Below are 17088 nucleotides of genomic sequence, written 5' to 3' on the forward strand. Positions count from 1 at the left end.
AAAAGCAACACCTGGGATAATTCAACTGACAAATCATAACGGTAATGAAGCCCCTGATGAAAAAAACCTAATCATGAATTATCCTGACACATCTCAAACAAATGTGGAACAATAATTTAACTAGAGCTAACAAAACCACATGTTGCCTAAAATAAAACACTACAATAGATTGAATCTCATTGTCACCAACATGAGGACACATACTGTATATTTCTGACAGTTCGCATTGCTTTCCAACCAGTGACTATTCACTCTTCTTATGTGCACACATCTGACAGGGATGTGAGTGCCTTTCCCCTTTCCTCCACTCCCCCTAGTGTATCCATCCAACACTGCATTTTCAACACTGCATTTTTTTTCCATTTTCCCAAACAGAGAGAGAGAGGGGGGGGCAGAGAGAGCGAGAGAGACAGGCCCCGCCTCCAGATGACATCAGTGCTCTATTGAAGCTTGAGGCAAGCACAACTCCACATTTGTGAGGAGGTCTACCCGTGCACCTACGTCCTTACACAGCCTACAGATTGTGTATGTGTGTGGGGAGCACCAGTAAGCAGTGCTGCTAAAGATAAACTCCAAATAGCTCTAGCCTTGTGAGTGAGAGGGGCTCTTTTGGATTTGAATTTAAATCCTCCTGGATTGGATTATATTTTTTTCCCCCGTTGTGAACCCCAATTTAAGAGGATACCTGTTACTTTCCCTTTTTTTGGTTGATTATAGAGGTAAGTGTGTTTTGCTGGTACAATCCTGTTGGGAATGCATCCTTTTCATCTTTTTGGATCTTCTTTCTGGCAGATGGAATTCAAAGTCATGCGGGATCCTAAGGAGTTGCTTGTCTCTTTATTAGTTATCCCCCTCTTCTTTCTTTCTTTTTTGTTTTCCTTTTGAATACTCGGTCAAGGAGAAACATTATTTGGTTTCTGTGATGGGGTTGTGATAGATGCGAAGCAACGCTTTAAGCGATAAAAGAATCGTGAGTGCACATTTCTTCCAAACAACCAAATTGAGCCCTAGTTTACGCACTGCGAGTCATTCTGCTCAGTATGGCAGATGAAATCTGACTTGGACAGATTAACCCGTCTCGTCATCTCAAATCCCTCTCATGTCTGCAACTTGCTTCTCCGACCCTGTGCTGCTTCCCTATGTATTCTAGCAGAGCCCGCAAACACAAACAGAACATCTCTGTTTCTGCTCTCCCGTGTTTCCACTGCCTGTACAGATGCGTTTCTTGTTTCGACACGCTCCATTTCTAGATCACATCCACACTCCGCCTCAGTACATTGGTCCCAACATGTAAAAAGCACTTTAAAAAGAGCAACAGCGGCATCTAAAATCTTTCATTTCCAGCTTAGAATTTCCCTCAAACAAGTGGGGAAAATAAAGAGTGGCGAATACGGAAACTTGATAGGATTAGCGGGGCTGTGTGATCTAGTCTCAGCGCTGCAGCTCGAGCAGACTCCCCGGCGTGAATCTGAAATTGCGGTGCAGATCCCGCGGAGTCAGACATGAAGGGGCAGCTGCAGAAAGTCCGCTAAATGCGTCTCCAGCGCCACTGTCTAACACTCGGGGCACCCCTTTTATGCATTAAAATATACTGCTTTAAATTGCAACTAGTCTGAATATAATAGGTACATCCCCTTAAAAAGAACATTAAAACGTTATGAGAGCTTATTTTGTCGGGACGCAGTCGTTAAAGTCCCCTAAAATGTTCCATAGGCAGCAGTTTGTACACAAGCAACGGCTCATTTAACGCACATAACATACTGTAACGTTAACAATGCCGCAAAACACATAGGCCTACCTGACTGCCGTAATAACAGCACCCAGAAATACACGCAATGTAATACATCCTGCTCATATGGCCGACTAACATTCAAATGTTAAACTATATCATAATGACTCAAATACACTGTACATATTAACTTGATATTTATACCATCAGGCCAATGCATGCAATAATCGTGCACTGTATTTAAGCTGGATGTTTTATAGTCAACTCCAGGGCAGTATAGAAAATCCAATTTAACATAACCTTTTGAGATGATAAGGGCAGCCATGCTTTACACATAGCCTATATATAAATGCAAACTTGACTTCAATTATCAGGCAATGTGTCTGTAGCTCTTTGTTGTCAGGGTGTTTGAGAGACAAAAGGAATAAATAGCCTGTTAAACATAGTAGACATGAGGACAGACCCAATTGTCTATACCGCCTGAGGCAAAAGTCCCCAGTCAATTGCTTTCAGAGGGAATTCACATTGCAGATGAACAACTAACCAGGTCACTACAGACAGAGTCTTCTATTGCCACAAAAGTTAAATCATAAAATATGAATGACTGTGTTAGGGAAGAGAGTGATAAAAAAGACTTTGAGAACTACCCAGACATATTTCAGATTTGACACTGTACTCTGAGGAGGCCTGCAGATCTTTTCATAATTTATTTATCCACTGAGCAGTGCTTTTTACCAAATATTCCAAACTTTAAGTGTCAAATTGTTTTACATTGTTAAATGGGGGATTAAAGTAAAAGGTATAAACATTGCTGTAAAGCATAAACACTGCAGGGAAAATCTTTTCCAGCGCTATGACTCAGGAAAAAACGTAGATGGGCCAGAAGGGAGGTTAACAAATCTGTGTATTGTAGGTAGGTGTCTGGCCTGTGCTGAGATGGGTTCCTGTGAGCAGCTAAACATGAGTATTGAGTGTTTTGGTGTTTGTCTGTCACATACAGACACACACACACATATCATCTTGCAGTGCCTACCACCCCCATGTGGGGAAAAACCACTGCAGCTGCTGCAGATCTCTCCTTTCAGCCTGTTACAAAAGAGAGACCCCCGTCCGTCCCAGGCCTCTCTGTGCTCCTAATGGACCGGCAAAAGTATCATCTGGTCCACCCATCTAAAGACCGCACCAGGAGGCCACATACCAAATATGTGAAGCTATCACAGATTTGAGCCCATTTTCTCTTCGCCTGAAAGGTGTCTTGTGAATTCTGATCTGATCATGAATGTTCCATTGTGTCTCGGCACCACAGCAGGCTGCTGCCTGGTGTCCTGACATGCAGCTTACTAATATGTAAATCAAAGGGAAGACATGGCACAAAAATAATAAAAACAAAATGTTCCTTCAGCAGAAAAACATGAAATAAACCATTTTTATATGACAAAATACAATTGGAAACTTCACTTTGCTTTCATATTAAGATAGCTTTAGCAGCCAGAATACAAATGTTTATTTGCATAATAACACAACCATAACAAATGCTTTCTAGTTTGAATTGTGTGTCCTTAAAAACAACTTGCCAAATCACATCACAGAAGCAACATAGGCCTATGTTAAGACCAAAATCTGAAAATAAATGTACACCCAAAATAACAATTTTGTGAGCAATCAATCATAATTCAAAACTATATTATGAATTAGAATAAATAATCAACAGCAGATACAAACAACATTGATTTCCCAATGGAGGGCTCTACTGTGGTTCAAAATTAATTCCAGGGCTCATGAATAATTTAACAGTCAGCCATTACTACTTCTACAGCACTTTCCCTCCTAAATGCAGCCAGTGTAATATTATTCTGTATTTTACTAAAGTCATTATAATCAGCAATACTTTTGACAGGCATGAAATTGTTTCTATTTGAGTTGTTCCAAAGCCTTTCTTGTGCAGTGCATGACTAGGGGGCACAAAGTCTCAGGCTCTGTTATTGCAGACTGATGTGCATTTATGCGTGTTGAGTTCACAATGGCTATCAGTGTCCAGCTTTGTGTGAGCCTCCCACGCTCTTCACTGAAAGGTAACTAGCTGTACACACAATTTTACCAGGATGCTCAATTTAACTTTGCCAGTACAGATTAAATGAAGCAGAAGCCACTTTGACTGCTGGAGAAATCTCCTGTCGGCCGGCAGAGCTTATTAGAACGATGGAGAAAGACATCCATCACTAAAAATGTTTAACTCAGCCTCCATTGCCCTCAAAATGATTTGTGTGAACGTGTGTGAGAGTCCGTACATGCGTGTGGGTGTACGTTATTAGTAAATGCAAGAGAAAAGGCTTGTGTGGACTGTGTAAAGGAGAGGCATTTCTAAATTGCCTGAATAAACTGCTTTAATACCTCTGTTGAGGTTACAAGGTCCACATGCTTGCCTTGTAGTGAACAAAAGAGAGGGGCCACTCTCCTGAAATCCGATGAGCGTAAAAAAAGGGAAGGGGGAAGAAACAGCCCAGCATAGGCCCGACTGCCCCTCGTAAAGTAAGCATGATGTGCTTGTTTCAAAGCCGACGTCTAATAAATCACCCACAGTTTAACGATGATACAGTATACTACAGTTTTTTTTGTAGCTCTTTCTGACTATATTTATACTAGATAATAACCACGTCCCTTGCCCTTTGTACTGGACACTGAGATAGATTCTGTTTTCTCAGCAGGTAACAGAATTGTAGTGGCCAAAGTTAAACTAACTGAACATGATGTGCAATATAATAGCTATTTATTCAGGGAATCATCCTGTATCTCAATCCTACATGCCTATTATTCCAAGTGCAGATAGTTCCTGCTGGTCTCCATTGATAAGAAAGAATTGCATTTATAATTACTTTCTTTTATGTAATGCTAAGAATTCAAGGATTCATATCAAGACTACATACTTAACAATATTCAGAGGATGGGGAACTTTACAAAATGAGGTGAAAAGGGCTATTTAAAATTGAAATAGCTTGAATAAGTGCTACATTAAAAGTTCATTCCAACAGACAGACATCACATATCCTTCTATCACCCCGCCATTTTCTAAACTCCATTACTGAATTTCATCTCCCCCCCAGTCAGACTCCTTTATTTCAGAAGTCAGTAGAGGTCACATCTGGTGCTTTTCCCTCAGACTCTAATCTAACTAATGTAATACTGGACTAAGGGGCAGTGTTTAGATGGAACAGAAGGAAGGGGGGCATTATTATTACACAGCATCTCAGGAGTTGTAATCGAGTTTCAAGCCTCTCAATTTCCTAATCTTCTCCTTGTCATGGGCTACAACTGTTAAACGGCCGGGCCCCTTGTTCCTAATTTACCTTTACATGTTTTACAGCAAACAGTGGCAGCCAGGGAGTCACATGAATGGTCACACGACATAAAGGGACGCAGGGCTATTGTGTTCTAAGAGGAAACATAACATTTTCTTTAGCAAAGGAAATTCTATTTTTACTAATAGAAACAACATTCTTAGAGGGTGGGGTGAGGCAAAGGGGTCACACGGAGGAGCTAGACAGGGATAGATGTGCTCTTCTCCATACAACATTTAAATGAGCCTCATTTGTCATGTGTGCTTTTAACAATGCAAGTCATTCAGTGAGCTCGGACCCGTTTTTCCCCTTATTTGTGGAATCTGACTGGCAATGACTACCTTTTTTTAATTTCAGGACTAGTTCTCTTCTTAAACACCAAAGGTTCAGCCTTAGATTGAACAGGACTGAGAATGGCACAGGGACTCCACCCTGAGCTGAGCCATTGTGTTGGGGTCTAGATCAATGTTGTCTTTCGTATGCATAGACATTCTTTTCTTGAATCTCCATAAAAAAATGTATTTGCTCTGTCAAAGTAAAAGGGCTGTAAAAAGGTCAAGTGGCTAAATTATAGGCCAGAAGAAAGGGTATTTTAAATTCACAATATGAGCGAGGTCAGAGTTCAGCATCAAACACAATCCTTATCTCTCTTCTCTCAGCATCAACACCTGGTTGACTTAAGGTTTCATATGAAAATCAATGACTGTCGTGAGTGCTTAAAATGTACAGGGAGATAGAGAGTAATGTATCAGATCAAAAGAATAAAATAATGCGAAAATAAGGTATAGCTAACTCAAATCTGTTAAATGAATGCATTTGATCAAAACTTGAAAGATTACACTTATTGCATGATCGTCAAATCATTATTTTGAACTGATTGAATGTGAACACTAAATATGTTTGTCTCTGATTTTTTCAGAACATCACCCAGGTGTGAGGAGGGCACAGAATAAGACAAGCTGCAGATGCGTGAGGGAGGCTGGGCCCAGGAGGAAAGGGGAACATTGGCTATCTCCTTCAGAAAAAGGGACCATAGCCCTGGATTAATGCGTATACAGGCTCGGCAAGGGAGCAGAGGATTCTGGGTTACCTGAATACCTGGAGTACACGAGTGAAAAGGCCTGTATTGAGCCTGTGGCACAGAGGATTGGCATGGCTCAGACCAGCTTTGGGTCAACTCATCATGCCTGTTGGGCTTGATTGCAGAAAGGAGCCTGTGCTGAAGCTCACTCCTTCCAACACCCGGAGCATTTTACTACACTCAAAAAATCTCCTTTGCAGTTATGGCTGTTGAGCTCAACACCCATTAGGATTTGTAATATTACCTGAGAGCGCATGTTTTGTCAGTAAGAAGGGATGCTTTTTCTACAGGCTTATCTGCCATGGTAAAGGCATTGAAAGCATGAGCCTCTGACTACACAGAGGAGGTCATCGTCCAAACAAGGATCAGCTCAGCAAACACTGACCTGGTCAGGATATCACCAGAAACCCCTTTGGACAAACATTTCCTTTCAGATAGGATAAGAGCAAATTCAAGAGGAAAGCTTGATTGGATTTTTGTTGGCTGGAAAGGATTTACCCCATCGTATAAATCAGGTATGACAAATACGGATGGCTTTGCTTCTTTTCACTTCACTGACCAGGCCACCATTTGTTATGAGACGTGCAGGAAGAGAGGTCATGGCAGGAGTGCATAATTAAAGCAATAAATCAGTATGAGCCTAATTAAAAAAGGAACTACACATTGATAGGGAAAAAAGAGACAGACAACCAATTGGCACCTTCTGCCTTTCACCAGTTTTTCATGAATTCTGTTTGTTTCATTTTATTTTGTTGTTAATTTAAACTCATAAAATAACACAATAACAAAACATTAACATAGCACTGTGGGAATGTTAGATGAAGCGTCCAAATGTTATGTTTTGGCCTCTGAAAATAGTAAAATAAAAAACTGTCTCTCTTGGATCTTTTTCAAACCACTTTTCTGTGAGGAGAGATATCTCTTCCCTACCTTGTTAGCGGCAAGTTAAACCTGAGAATTTAAATGGAAAAAATAATTGGTAATGATCCAACAGGACTTAAGAGCATGTCAGTTCTACAACAGTTCATCAACAAAGCCTTACTTTGTTCACTCTTGTGGTCAGTAGCGATGAAAGGCAGCCTTGAGATACAGAACTGTGTAAAACAACTACGGGATGCCATTACCTTTCACAAGTCAAGGCCAACAAGCCGAGGCACAGAGATTTAACTCACAAAGTTCCGAAGTTAAAACATTTCTTTGATAGAAGTTTTGTTTCTAATGCAGGTTACTTTTTTTTAACTTCTTATCTTCTTATGAGATGGACAGACAGATCTGAAGAAAACTGTTTATTAAAGGGGAAAAAAGAAATTGTATTGTTGCTCTCTGGCAATCCTAATGAGCAATTCATATACATTTTATTTGAGGATTTCAAACTGATTTTTTCAGCAGTTATTTAATCTAGAAAGTGCTGTGTGCAGCATTTCAAACACCCGGCATTTATGAGAACAGGAATTTGGCTCTCCTTTAAAGGCCTTGTGTATTAAATGTACCCTTGTGTCTTCTCCCCAGGGGCCCTTGAGTGATTAGACTGCCAGGCAACACAGCTTCAAGATGGTGCCTCAATGCAAGGCCTTTATCCTCTTCATCATCAGGGTCGGGCTGCTGCTGGGTCTTGCTAACCCCCTGGTGACCTCCACCTCTTGTCCCTCAGCCTGCCGCTGCGATGGGACCTTCGTCTACTGCAATGACCGTGACCTCACTTCCATCCCAACTGGTATGCCCAAGGATGCTACAGTGCTCTTCCTCCAAAACAATCGCATCAAGAGTTCGGGCATTCCTGCAGAGCTCCGCACGCTGACAAATGTGGAGAAGATTTACCTTTACGGCAACAATCTGGATGAGTTCCCCACTAACCTTCCTCTTGGGTTAAAAGAGCTCCACCTTCAGGAGAATAATGTTCGGATGATTACCCATTCCACTTTAGCTCAAATTCCCTACATTGAGGAACTACACCTGGATGATAACTCGGTATCTGCAGTCAGCATTGAGGACGGGGCCTTCAGGGACAGTAGTTACCTCAGACTGCTTTTTCTCTCAAGAAACCACCTGAGCACCATCCCTTCAGGCCTACCCATGAGCATTGAGGAGCTGCGCTTTGATGACAACCGCATCTCCTCCATCTCAGAGCAGTCGTTGCAAGATCTCATCAACCTAAAGCGACTAATCCTGGATGGTAACTTGCTCAACAACCGTGGGATTGGGGAGATGGCTCTGATCAACCTGGTCAATCTGACCGAGCTCTCGCTAATGAGGAACTCCTTGACATCGCCCCCTGCCAACTTGCCAGGCAACAGTTTGGAGAAGCTGCAGCTACAAGATAATCACATTAATCGGGTCCCGCCTGGGGCTTTTGCCTTCCTTAGGCAGTTGTATCGCCTGGACCTGTCTGGCAACAACCTGAGCAGCCTCCCACAGGGTGTTTTTGAAGATCTGGACAATCTCACACAGCTCCTGCTACGCAACAACCCCTGGCAATGCACTTGCAGGATGAAATGGGTGCGTGACTGGCTGCGATCATTGCCATCCAAGGTGAATGTACGTGGCTTTATGTGCCAGGGTCCAGATAAGGTCAAAGGCATGGCAATTAAAGACCTAACTACAGAACAGTTTGACTGCTCCGATTCAGAAATTATTCACACCTACGAGACAAGCACAGTCTCCAACACTCTACGCCCCACACAGCCTCAGTGGCCCTCGTTTGTGACTAAAAGGCCTGTAGTAAAAAGGCCCGACTTTGGTAAGAATTACCACAGCACTACCACTTCTTCGGGCAGAAAGATCATCACCATCAGTGTGAAGTCAAGTAGTGCAGATGCAATACACATATCATGGAGAGTGTCCCAGCCCATGACCGCCCTACGGCTCAGCTGGCTGAAGCTGGGACACAGTCCTGCCTTTGGCTCCATCACTGAGACCATTGTGCAGGGGGAGAGGAAGGAGTACCTGCTCACGGCACTGGAGCCAGAGTCTTCCTATAGGATATGTATGGTTCCCATGGAGACCAGCAACATTTACCTGTCAGATGAGACGCCAGTTTGCATCGAGACAGAGACTGGTTCTCACAAATCATACAACCCGACTACAACTTTAAACAGAGAGCAGGAGAAAGAGCCGTACAAAAATTCCAGTCTGCCTTTGGCTGCCATCATTGGAGGGGCTGTGGCTCTTTTGGCAATAATCATGTTGGCACTGGTGTGTTGGTATGTCCACAGGAACGGTTCGCTTTTTTCCAGGAATTGCACCTACAACAAAGGCCGGAGGAGAAAGGATGACTATGCTGAGGCTGGCACTAAGAAGGACAACTCCATCCTTGAAATACGAGAGACTTCTTTTCAAATGATACCTATAAATCACCTTCCGGTGGTCCAAGGAGGAGTTTGTGATACCATAACGATTTTCCCGCCTAATGGCCTGACATTATACAAAAGCCCACATAACGAGAACAGTATTAACAACAGGAGCTACAGAGACAGTGGAATACCAGATTCAGACCATTCCCATTCATGATATTGCGCATGGCCATTCGTGATGAGTGCGTGACATAAACAGAGTGGCAAGACTTTTACAAAACACTGGATCTATAAGACTAAGGAAGCAATGTTCTGTACATTTGCCATATAATTTATATTTAAGGACATTTTATGAGGACGAAGAAAGTTCCAGGTGCAGGCAATCACTGAACCATCAGTGGGTATTGTAACTAACTGCAATTCTATATTTTAGGAATTTGTAGTAATTTGTACTGTATTTCCTTTGCTTAAGGTTATTGACCAACTAAAAGAAACTCTGTGTTCTACTGAGATATGATGACTTGTCAACTGTGAAAGTGGGTTTTCATTGCTGTGTTGAACAATCAGACCTTAGAAAACCTTGTAGTATAAGCACAGGTCATTCTTTTAACTTTGTGGCTGTCTGAAAAACAAAAAGGCAAAAAAATGACATAAAGTAAACTAAGGCACAGCTGATCAACTAGTTTGCAAAGCAGGCATGTTGCCCTCGAAAAGAATGAGCAGTCAGCAGCTGTCTCCACATAATAAGGACCAAGAGTCCTGCTCTAGTATTCACCTGGTATGGATAACAAATAACTAAAGATGAGGTGCCATGCTTTATTTCTCTGCTTTGTTCAGTGTGTGATTTTTCTTTCTGTTTTGCAAGAAGAGGAAACACAGCAAAGCAACCCAAGCAGGGTCCAGTGTTTGATAGGATTGTAGACCACAGCACAGGTCAGAAAAAGCACACAGACCTTAAGGAGCTCTCTGCTTATCAAAACAAGTAGACTGGCCAGGCTGAAACAGAGGACCCCCCACCATCTCTATTTGTACAAGCCAACAATGGCCAAACGACAATGGCGGCATTCTTTAGTACCATGTACCATACGTCATTCTAGTCACCAGGCCGAAAAGAGAAAACATGTTCGATTTCATTAGAATTACAACCGTGTCAGCAACTCCTTGTTATGAGTATTATTTTGTATTGTTTTCCAAATGAACACACTATTATGTTACCACAATTTGAAGTTAACTGTTCTTAACAATTGAAAACCAAAGTGCATTGTATGCCCTTTGGCCAGTCTTGTATGTGCCTTGATCCAATGCTTATTGTATTTAGCTTTTTAAGAAACCAGTGACTTTTTTTCATACACACTTGAATATGAAAAATATTGGTCATATTACAGAATAAAAGTGGACAAAAATAACCTTGGTCTTCCTTATCTTGAGTACAACAAACCCCATTTGAAATCCTACTTTTTTTATTCTGTTCAATTACTATTATCCCATAATGCTTTGCTGTGATTGCTCAATCCTTTTTTTTCTACTCAAGATAATTTTATCTTTGTACAAATGTGAATTGCCCTGGAGTAAAGTAGAAGGCTACAAGGGACCGGTTTCATTCACTCATATCTCAAATGAATATCGAGGCACACCATCTTAAAATGCTTGGAGAGGAAAAACAGAACCTACTACAAATATATCCTCACATTGATCTGAACTCAAAGGCTTGGCTCATAGCCCTAAAACCAAATCTCCCCTTCAAGACTTAGTGAACTCTTAACAACAATAACTGAGATACCGTTCTTGAAACCCAGTTTTCCACTCAGGGCAGTCTGCAAAACAACATGTGCTTGAGGCTGCTGTTGTTCTTTCGTGTGGTGAAGCCATGTGTGACTTATCTGATTGGCCAGAGAGAGAAATGTCACAGAAGAGTAGAAATAGGCTGTGAAGAGATTGGACACTTGGGTTTGATGAACCTCCAAGGCAACAGAAAACTAATGACGAGGCACCATATGGAGGTTGGTACAGGCAGACCCTGATGGGGATGCCTGTCCCGGCAGAGGACAGAGTATATATACACTGTTCAGGGCTCCAGGCTGCACACTTAATGACATGGTTGCAGCTCACCCGAGCAAGAGCCCATGGAAAGGTACAAGAGCAGTGAAATAGCCTATTAGCTTGTTTTACAAATGCATCCAACAGACTATCTTGTGAAAGCTAACATAAAGTTAATGCGTTTAAGATTATAATCACTAGATTCCAGCACTGACTATAATACTACACAAAAGCACATACTGTTAGACTTGTTCAGTGTGTATCACAAAAAATATCACACACCCACAAACTCTTAACACAGCGTAAGCTTTAATTACAGTAAGAAGAGCCGCTAAAAGCTGCACACGCTATCCAAACCTTAAGTATACACTAACCCTGTCCTTTACACTAAATATATATCACATTAACTTTGAATTCAAGTAAACAGACGGTCTACTTTTAGAATACCCAATAGTTATAGTTTCCATATGAACACTGTCAATAGCTTTTTGTTCTAGCTTATTTAAGTTTTTAAAAAAAAAAACTCTATGTGATAAAACATTGAAAGAAATCTGTTTTTTTTTATTTTTGCACCAAATTTCCTGTCAGATAACATTTGTCACATTTTCTGTTATTTATGCTTTAAACAAAAACACATAATGTGCTGTGATCTTAAGTTAGGAAATGTAAACTAAAGTAAAATACCTACGGTTTTATTATTGCTATTATTGGCCTTGCAGATTATGTGTGAGCAGAGATCTCAGTTGGCTCCACAAATGTTGAGAAATGAAATAGTGTTATATTGCTTAGCAGGGCGTCCATATGTCTAGGAATAGCTAGAACCTCTTAAAGTGATATTTCAGGGCCAGAAAGACTATAAACATAGTGTACTGATGAGATCAGTGCAATTTATTTAACTAGAACAGCAATCTGTTATGTTTTATTGATGAGTAAGTTAATTATTTGCATGGATTTTGTAGTGACTGACTTGGCTGTCCACTTTAAAGTTCTAAAGATTTATAATAAACAACTCTCACGTTTTCTGTCCTCTAAGTGATAAATGAAAATGTAGCTTAATGGTCGAAGGATCATTCTATTGTTGTGATCTCACTGAAAATAATACATTAACCAGAGCAGCTTTGTGCACGTTGGCTAAACCAAGTATGAGGCAAAATTGATGAACCAGACTGCTGACGGCGCGGTGTGACCTCACTTATCACTCATGACCCTAGCCCTGTGTGTCCCTTTAAACAATTCCTTAATCAATCTCATGTTCTGACTGAGGTCAGACAAATGTTTAAACAACACAAGATGCCACATGCATTTGTCTCCTGTGTGACACTCATAGAAGCTAATTATGTGTGTCTTTTATGTAACCCAGAGAGAAATACTAATGGTCTGCCTCAGGCTGCCGTTATTCCTATTGTAATGTACTGGTCAAGCAGCCGGTCACATTTGCATTCCTATAGATTCTCGTATCAAAGCGCCTCTGGATGACCTCAGTGTTGCCAATAGCTGGGCATGCTTCTTCTCTGTCAGCACCATTAGTGTGATCACAAAGAGCACATGCCTTGTGACCCTTTGACTGATTAGGGAGGTCAGCGAGTTAAGGTCAGACTCAGTTTACGCATATCAAGAGATGAAAAATGGATGCTTATCAGTGCCCGCAGAACATAGCAAGTCATCAGGGACACTGATGGGCAACCTGTCCACAATGAGGATGCTTAGCTCAGGAGAGACCCCCTGGCATTCATTACAGGGCAATCTAAGCAGGGACGGCAGGAATTATGGGCAAAAACACTACCAAGAGAAGGTCAGCTGTTTAGCTAATGGCTTGATTGCCCTCAGAACCGTGCAAAGGCTCACAGCATAAGGTTAAGCCACTATATTGATACAGTGAGGACACATGAGTTGTTTTGATTTAGTTTATAAACATGATTAGTAATGCTCATTAATGGCACTTTAAAAAACCAAATTAGAAAAAGTTGCTTGGATTTAAAACAAAAAAGGGAAAACAAATAATCATCAATGTGTTAAGGAACTATCAAAATAAATTATAAAATACTGAACAGAAGAAGTTGCTGTTTGGCAACATTTAGTTCTATAGGTTTAACACAGAATAGAAGTTCTTAAATTCAAAAAGTAAAATGTGTGCTTCATCAACACATGGACACGTATGCTGAAAACGGCTGAACATTCTAAACAAAAATAAAAAAGGGCCGCTTGCTGTTTTTTCTCCCTCACATCCTGTTGCACGCATCTTGCACATCAAACAGACCCATGATTTAATGGCCTCTAACTGCTGAGCGGAGTGGTGCTGAGGTCAGAAGCTGAACCAAGGCTCAGGGCCTCCCACAAAGTCTGCACTGCCAATGTGTTTGCATGTACTGTGCGTGTGTTCATGTGTGTGGGATAAAAAGAAAAGAAACTAAACATTTTGATACTCTGAAATAATCTTTCCATTTATCCTCTCGCACAGCATATCGTTCATTCACACACATCTTTTTCATAGTACATTTTTCATTTAAATAAGCAGTTTTTGATGCCTCTGGTGGCAAGTGCAGATTGGGGAGGGACCCTTAAAACATCTAAACAATTCTGACGGTCATTTGACAATTCATGTACATGTTTGACTGGATGTCAGTTTCCACATTTTTCAATGAAAAATGTGGAAACTGACATCCAGTCGCTCTTGTTTGAGACTGCTGTTTTTGATATCCAAGCCATTTCTCCCACACTCATCTCAGTCAAATGTCTGCATGAGTGAGTGTGCTCTGTCTTTATGTAATTATGAAAGTTATAGTAGTACTGATTGCCTTTTCATGTGAACCTGTGCACATTGTTCACACATTTAATTAACACCAACAGACAATAACACTGATGGATATGCACGATGGCAGAATAACCTAAAGCCATAAAATGTCTTCCTCACAGTTGTCCTAAGACTGCCATGTGACTTCATTGCGCTCAGTCACAAGCACAGTCTGTCCCAGCTGTAAAAGAGCGGAGGGGCGAAAACAGCGAATCCGATGAGGGATGTGTCAGTGTGAGTGATGTGCTCCTGTGTGGGGGTGTTGTTGCCTCCACTCTGTCTCTGACCAGCTCCCCCCATCCTCCAGGCCAAGACCCCTCCATCTCTTCACATTACTCAGTGACCTGAAACCACGGGGCCAAAAATCCTAACCAGGTCCTCCGTCTTCTTAATGAATCCAATTTTTTGCCTGAGAGCACAAGGCGTGCCCGTACATCCATCGCAACTCTAAATTATCTGACATTAATACAAATTAACAAGAGCCAACGCTATCAAGACTGTGCCACCCCACAATGGCAGGCAATGACAACACATCTATATCACTGTGCGGAGACAGCAACTTATTCTATACCCCAATATACAGAGTCAATAATCTCATTTAAATCAGGCTATAACCAAAACAAAAGCAGAGGGCCTGATTGGTGTATGTGCCATTACGCCATGAATTATACACAATATGTTATGAAAATATCCATATAATTGACTCTACTCTATGGCAGCCATTAATTCCTGTCCTCCATTAAGTGGTTTAAATGATCTTGTAAGAGGCCATACATCTCCTGATGCCCTTTATGAGATCAACACCACGTCCCCCTCAGAACTTAATCGACCCTCAGTCCCATTTGTCCATGAAGTCTGATGCAGGGGAATAATTCTTTCATCCCTAAAGGTTCTGAGGGGTCCAACTTGTCCATTACCCTCAGTAGATGTGCAGCAGGGAGGCTAAAGCTCCTCTTCGATCTATTCTCTTCTCTCATTTATGTTAAGCCAGCTTTAAATGTCCGTACAGTATTTGCATGCCAATGTGCATCTGTCTGCAGCTCACTATATTTTCAGATGTTGACAGCCTAATCGCATGCAAGTTTAGTCCACTTTGCTAACCCAATGCTTACTACAGCCAACTCATACTGAATAGCCAGCTAAGGTTTGTGTCTGCAGAGTTTGTCTGCAGCGGTGTGTCTTATTCACTCTCAGGGGGAAAACACAGAAAACGCAGCAACCTTGCATAATCAGCTAAAGAGTAATGACAGGAAACGCTCCAAGCTGACCATCAAGCACCGCTGTCTGAACCAAGTTTACTAAATCACATTGATGTACAAAGAAGGTCAATATAAATGATATCAATGACATGCTGAGGCTTTCATTCTCCTGCTCAAACTCGACATCATTCTTCCAAGATGATTTGAGGAAGACTGAGCAGGGAAAACTGTACCTCAGCAGGTCTGTGGTTACCCTTTGACAGTCTGACCTTCAATGAGACCTCTGTTGATTTATCCTAAAAAGTTGATCAAGCCTCAGACAGCAGCAGCTCCCCACCCCAGCCGGGGCTGAAACATAGACTTTGCTCAACAAGTCCTCCAACTCATACGACCAAATGGGCCGATTGTTCAGGCCCTTATTACGACCAAATATGTTGTTTGTTCAAGCGCTTAATACGTCCTATAATTATGTTTGAAAGTTTTCGCCCTCTAGTGCTCCCGTTGAATGCTAATCTAATCTGTAGATGGTCGTTTATTCACAAATAACCCTCTCTGTAAAATCCTAAATTGTAGGATAGTTTGGCCATTAAAACGCCTTTTGATTAGATTTCTAGCGAGAAGTGTATATTGTACTTTTAGAATCCACGTCCGTCGATATGTAGGATCTATAGTTTGATATATATTACGAAGATGATTTGAGGTTTCGTCAGGAGAACGTGTATATGCGGCAGCCTCCATGTAAAGTTACGGGTTGGAAACAGTATTTCCGGTCTCGACGTTTTCATAATAAAACCAATGATCAAATGATTTAACAGTGATATCTGCAATACTCATCAACTAAAAAACATCAGTTTATCCTAGTTAATTATACGACATTTATTGGTTTAAATTGTGTACAATGCTTTTGTGTTTTTCCCATAGGGTTTTCTCTTTCAATTCTGAGGGACACATTTATTTTTCCAGAGGTTTTGATAGGCTAAAACATCGATTGTTTTAGCCGCAATGCATGTCGGGATATGGTGTTTTTGCGATATGAAATGTATGAAAATAATACTTTATTCCGAGTGTTCTTGCTTTTCTCTTTGGAAGTCATCACATAACGGCATTGTAATACACGGTTCGGCTGCACTAAATAATACATATCTGCCGTAGATATTTATTTATAGAGCCCTGATCAGAAGACCTTTTGACAAACTGTAAGAAATGCCGCCAAAACTAAATATGTGACGTGGATTAGCAATTAAACAACATCTTCCATTTCTGTTCACACAATACGTCTCCTTGCAGTATCAACACTAATTCGGCTGACTTTTATATTTGATCCAATTGGTAGATTGGTTATATTTACACCATAATGGTGCACAGCTGATAGAAAGGGATTTTGTTGTAGTTTTTAAAGATATTATTTACTACCTTTCCAACTCCTCATGCAGTTGACTGTTACAGGTCTATACAGGTTCATGGTACAATGCAGAAGCTTCAAATCGAGAGACTGAAACGGTACCGTTCATGTTTCCTTTACCGTTCTGTTTTAATTTCACAATAAAGTTAATAGTCATATGTTTGATATTATTATGTTTTATTAACTACACCACTGGTTTTTTAACCCGCACCGCCTAGTGGTTA

At 41.1% G+C, this 17088-nt stretch overlaps 2 protein-coding genes across 3 annotated transcripts in view; one reads left to right on the forward strand and one right to left on the reverse strand.

Annotated features, from left to right (window-relative positions):
- macrod2 (mono-ADP ribosylhydrolase 2) overlaps window positions 1-17088 on the reverse strand; it is a 435942-nt gene that overhangs the window by 346936 nt on the left and 71918 nt on the right. The gene's annotated exons all lie outside the window — the stretch shown is intronic.
- Window positions 442-10841, forward strand: flrt3 (fibronectin leucine rich transmembrane 3). The gene is made up of 3 exons (XM_034226999.1): window positions 442-719; window positions 5984-6660; window positions 7655-10841. Exon 3 carries the CDS (start codon window positions 7697-7699, stop codon window positions 9650-9652), a length of 1956 nt encoding a protein of 651 aa, XP_034082890.1. The 5' UTR covers window positions 442-719; window positions 5984-6660; window positions 7655-7696; the 3' UTR covers window positions 9653-10841.

Source organism: Gymnodraco acuticeps, unplaced genomic scaffold (assembly GCF_902827175.1).
Source record: "Gymnodraco acuticeps unplaced genomic scaffold, fGymAcu1.1, whole genome shotgun sequence".
NCBI lineage: Eukaryota > Metazoa > Chordata > Actinopteri > Perciformes > Bathydraconidae > Gymnodraco > Gymnodraco acuticeps.

Excerpts from the sequence above, each read along its gene's own strand:
- flrt3 (XM_034226999.1), top strand. The coding sequence starts at position 7,697 with ATGGTGCCTCAATGCAAGGCCTTTATCCTCTTCATCATCAGGGTCGGG.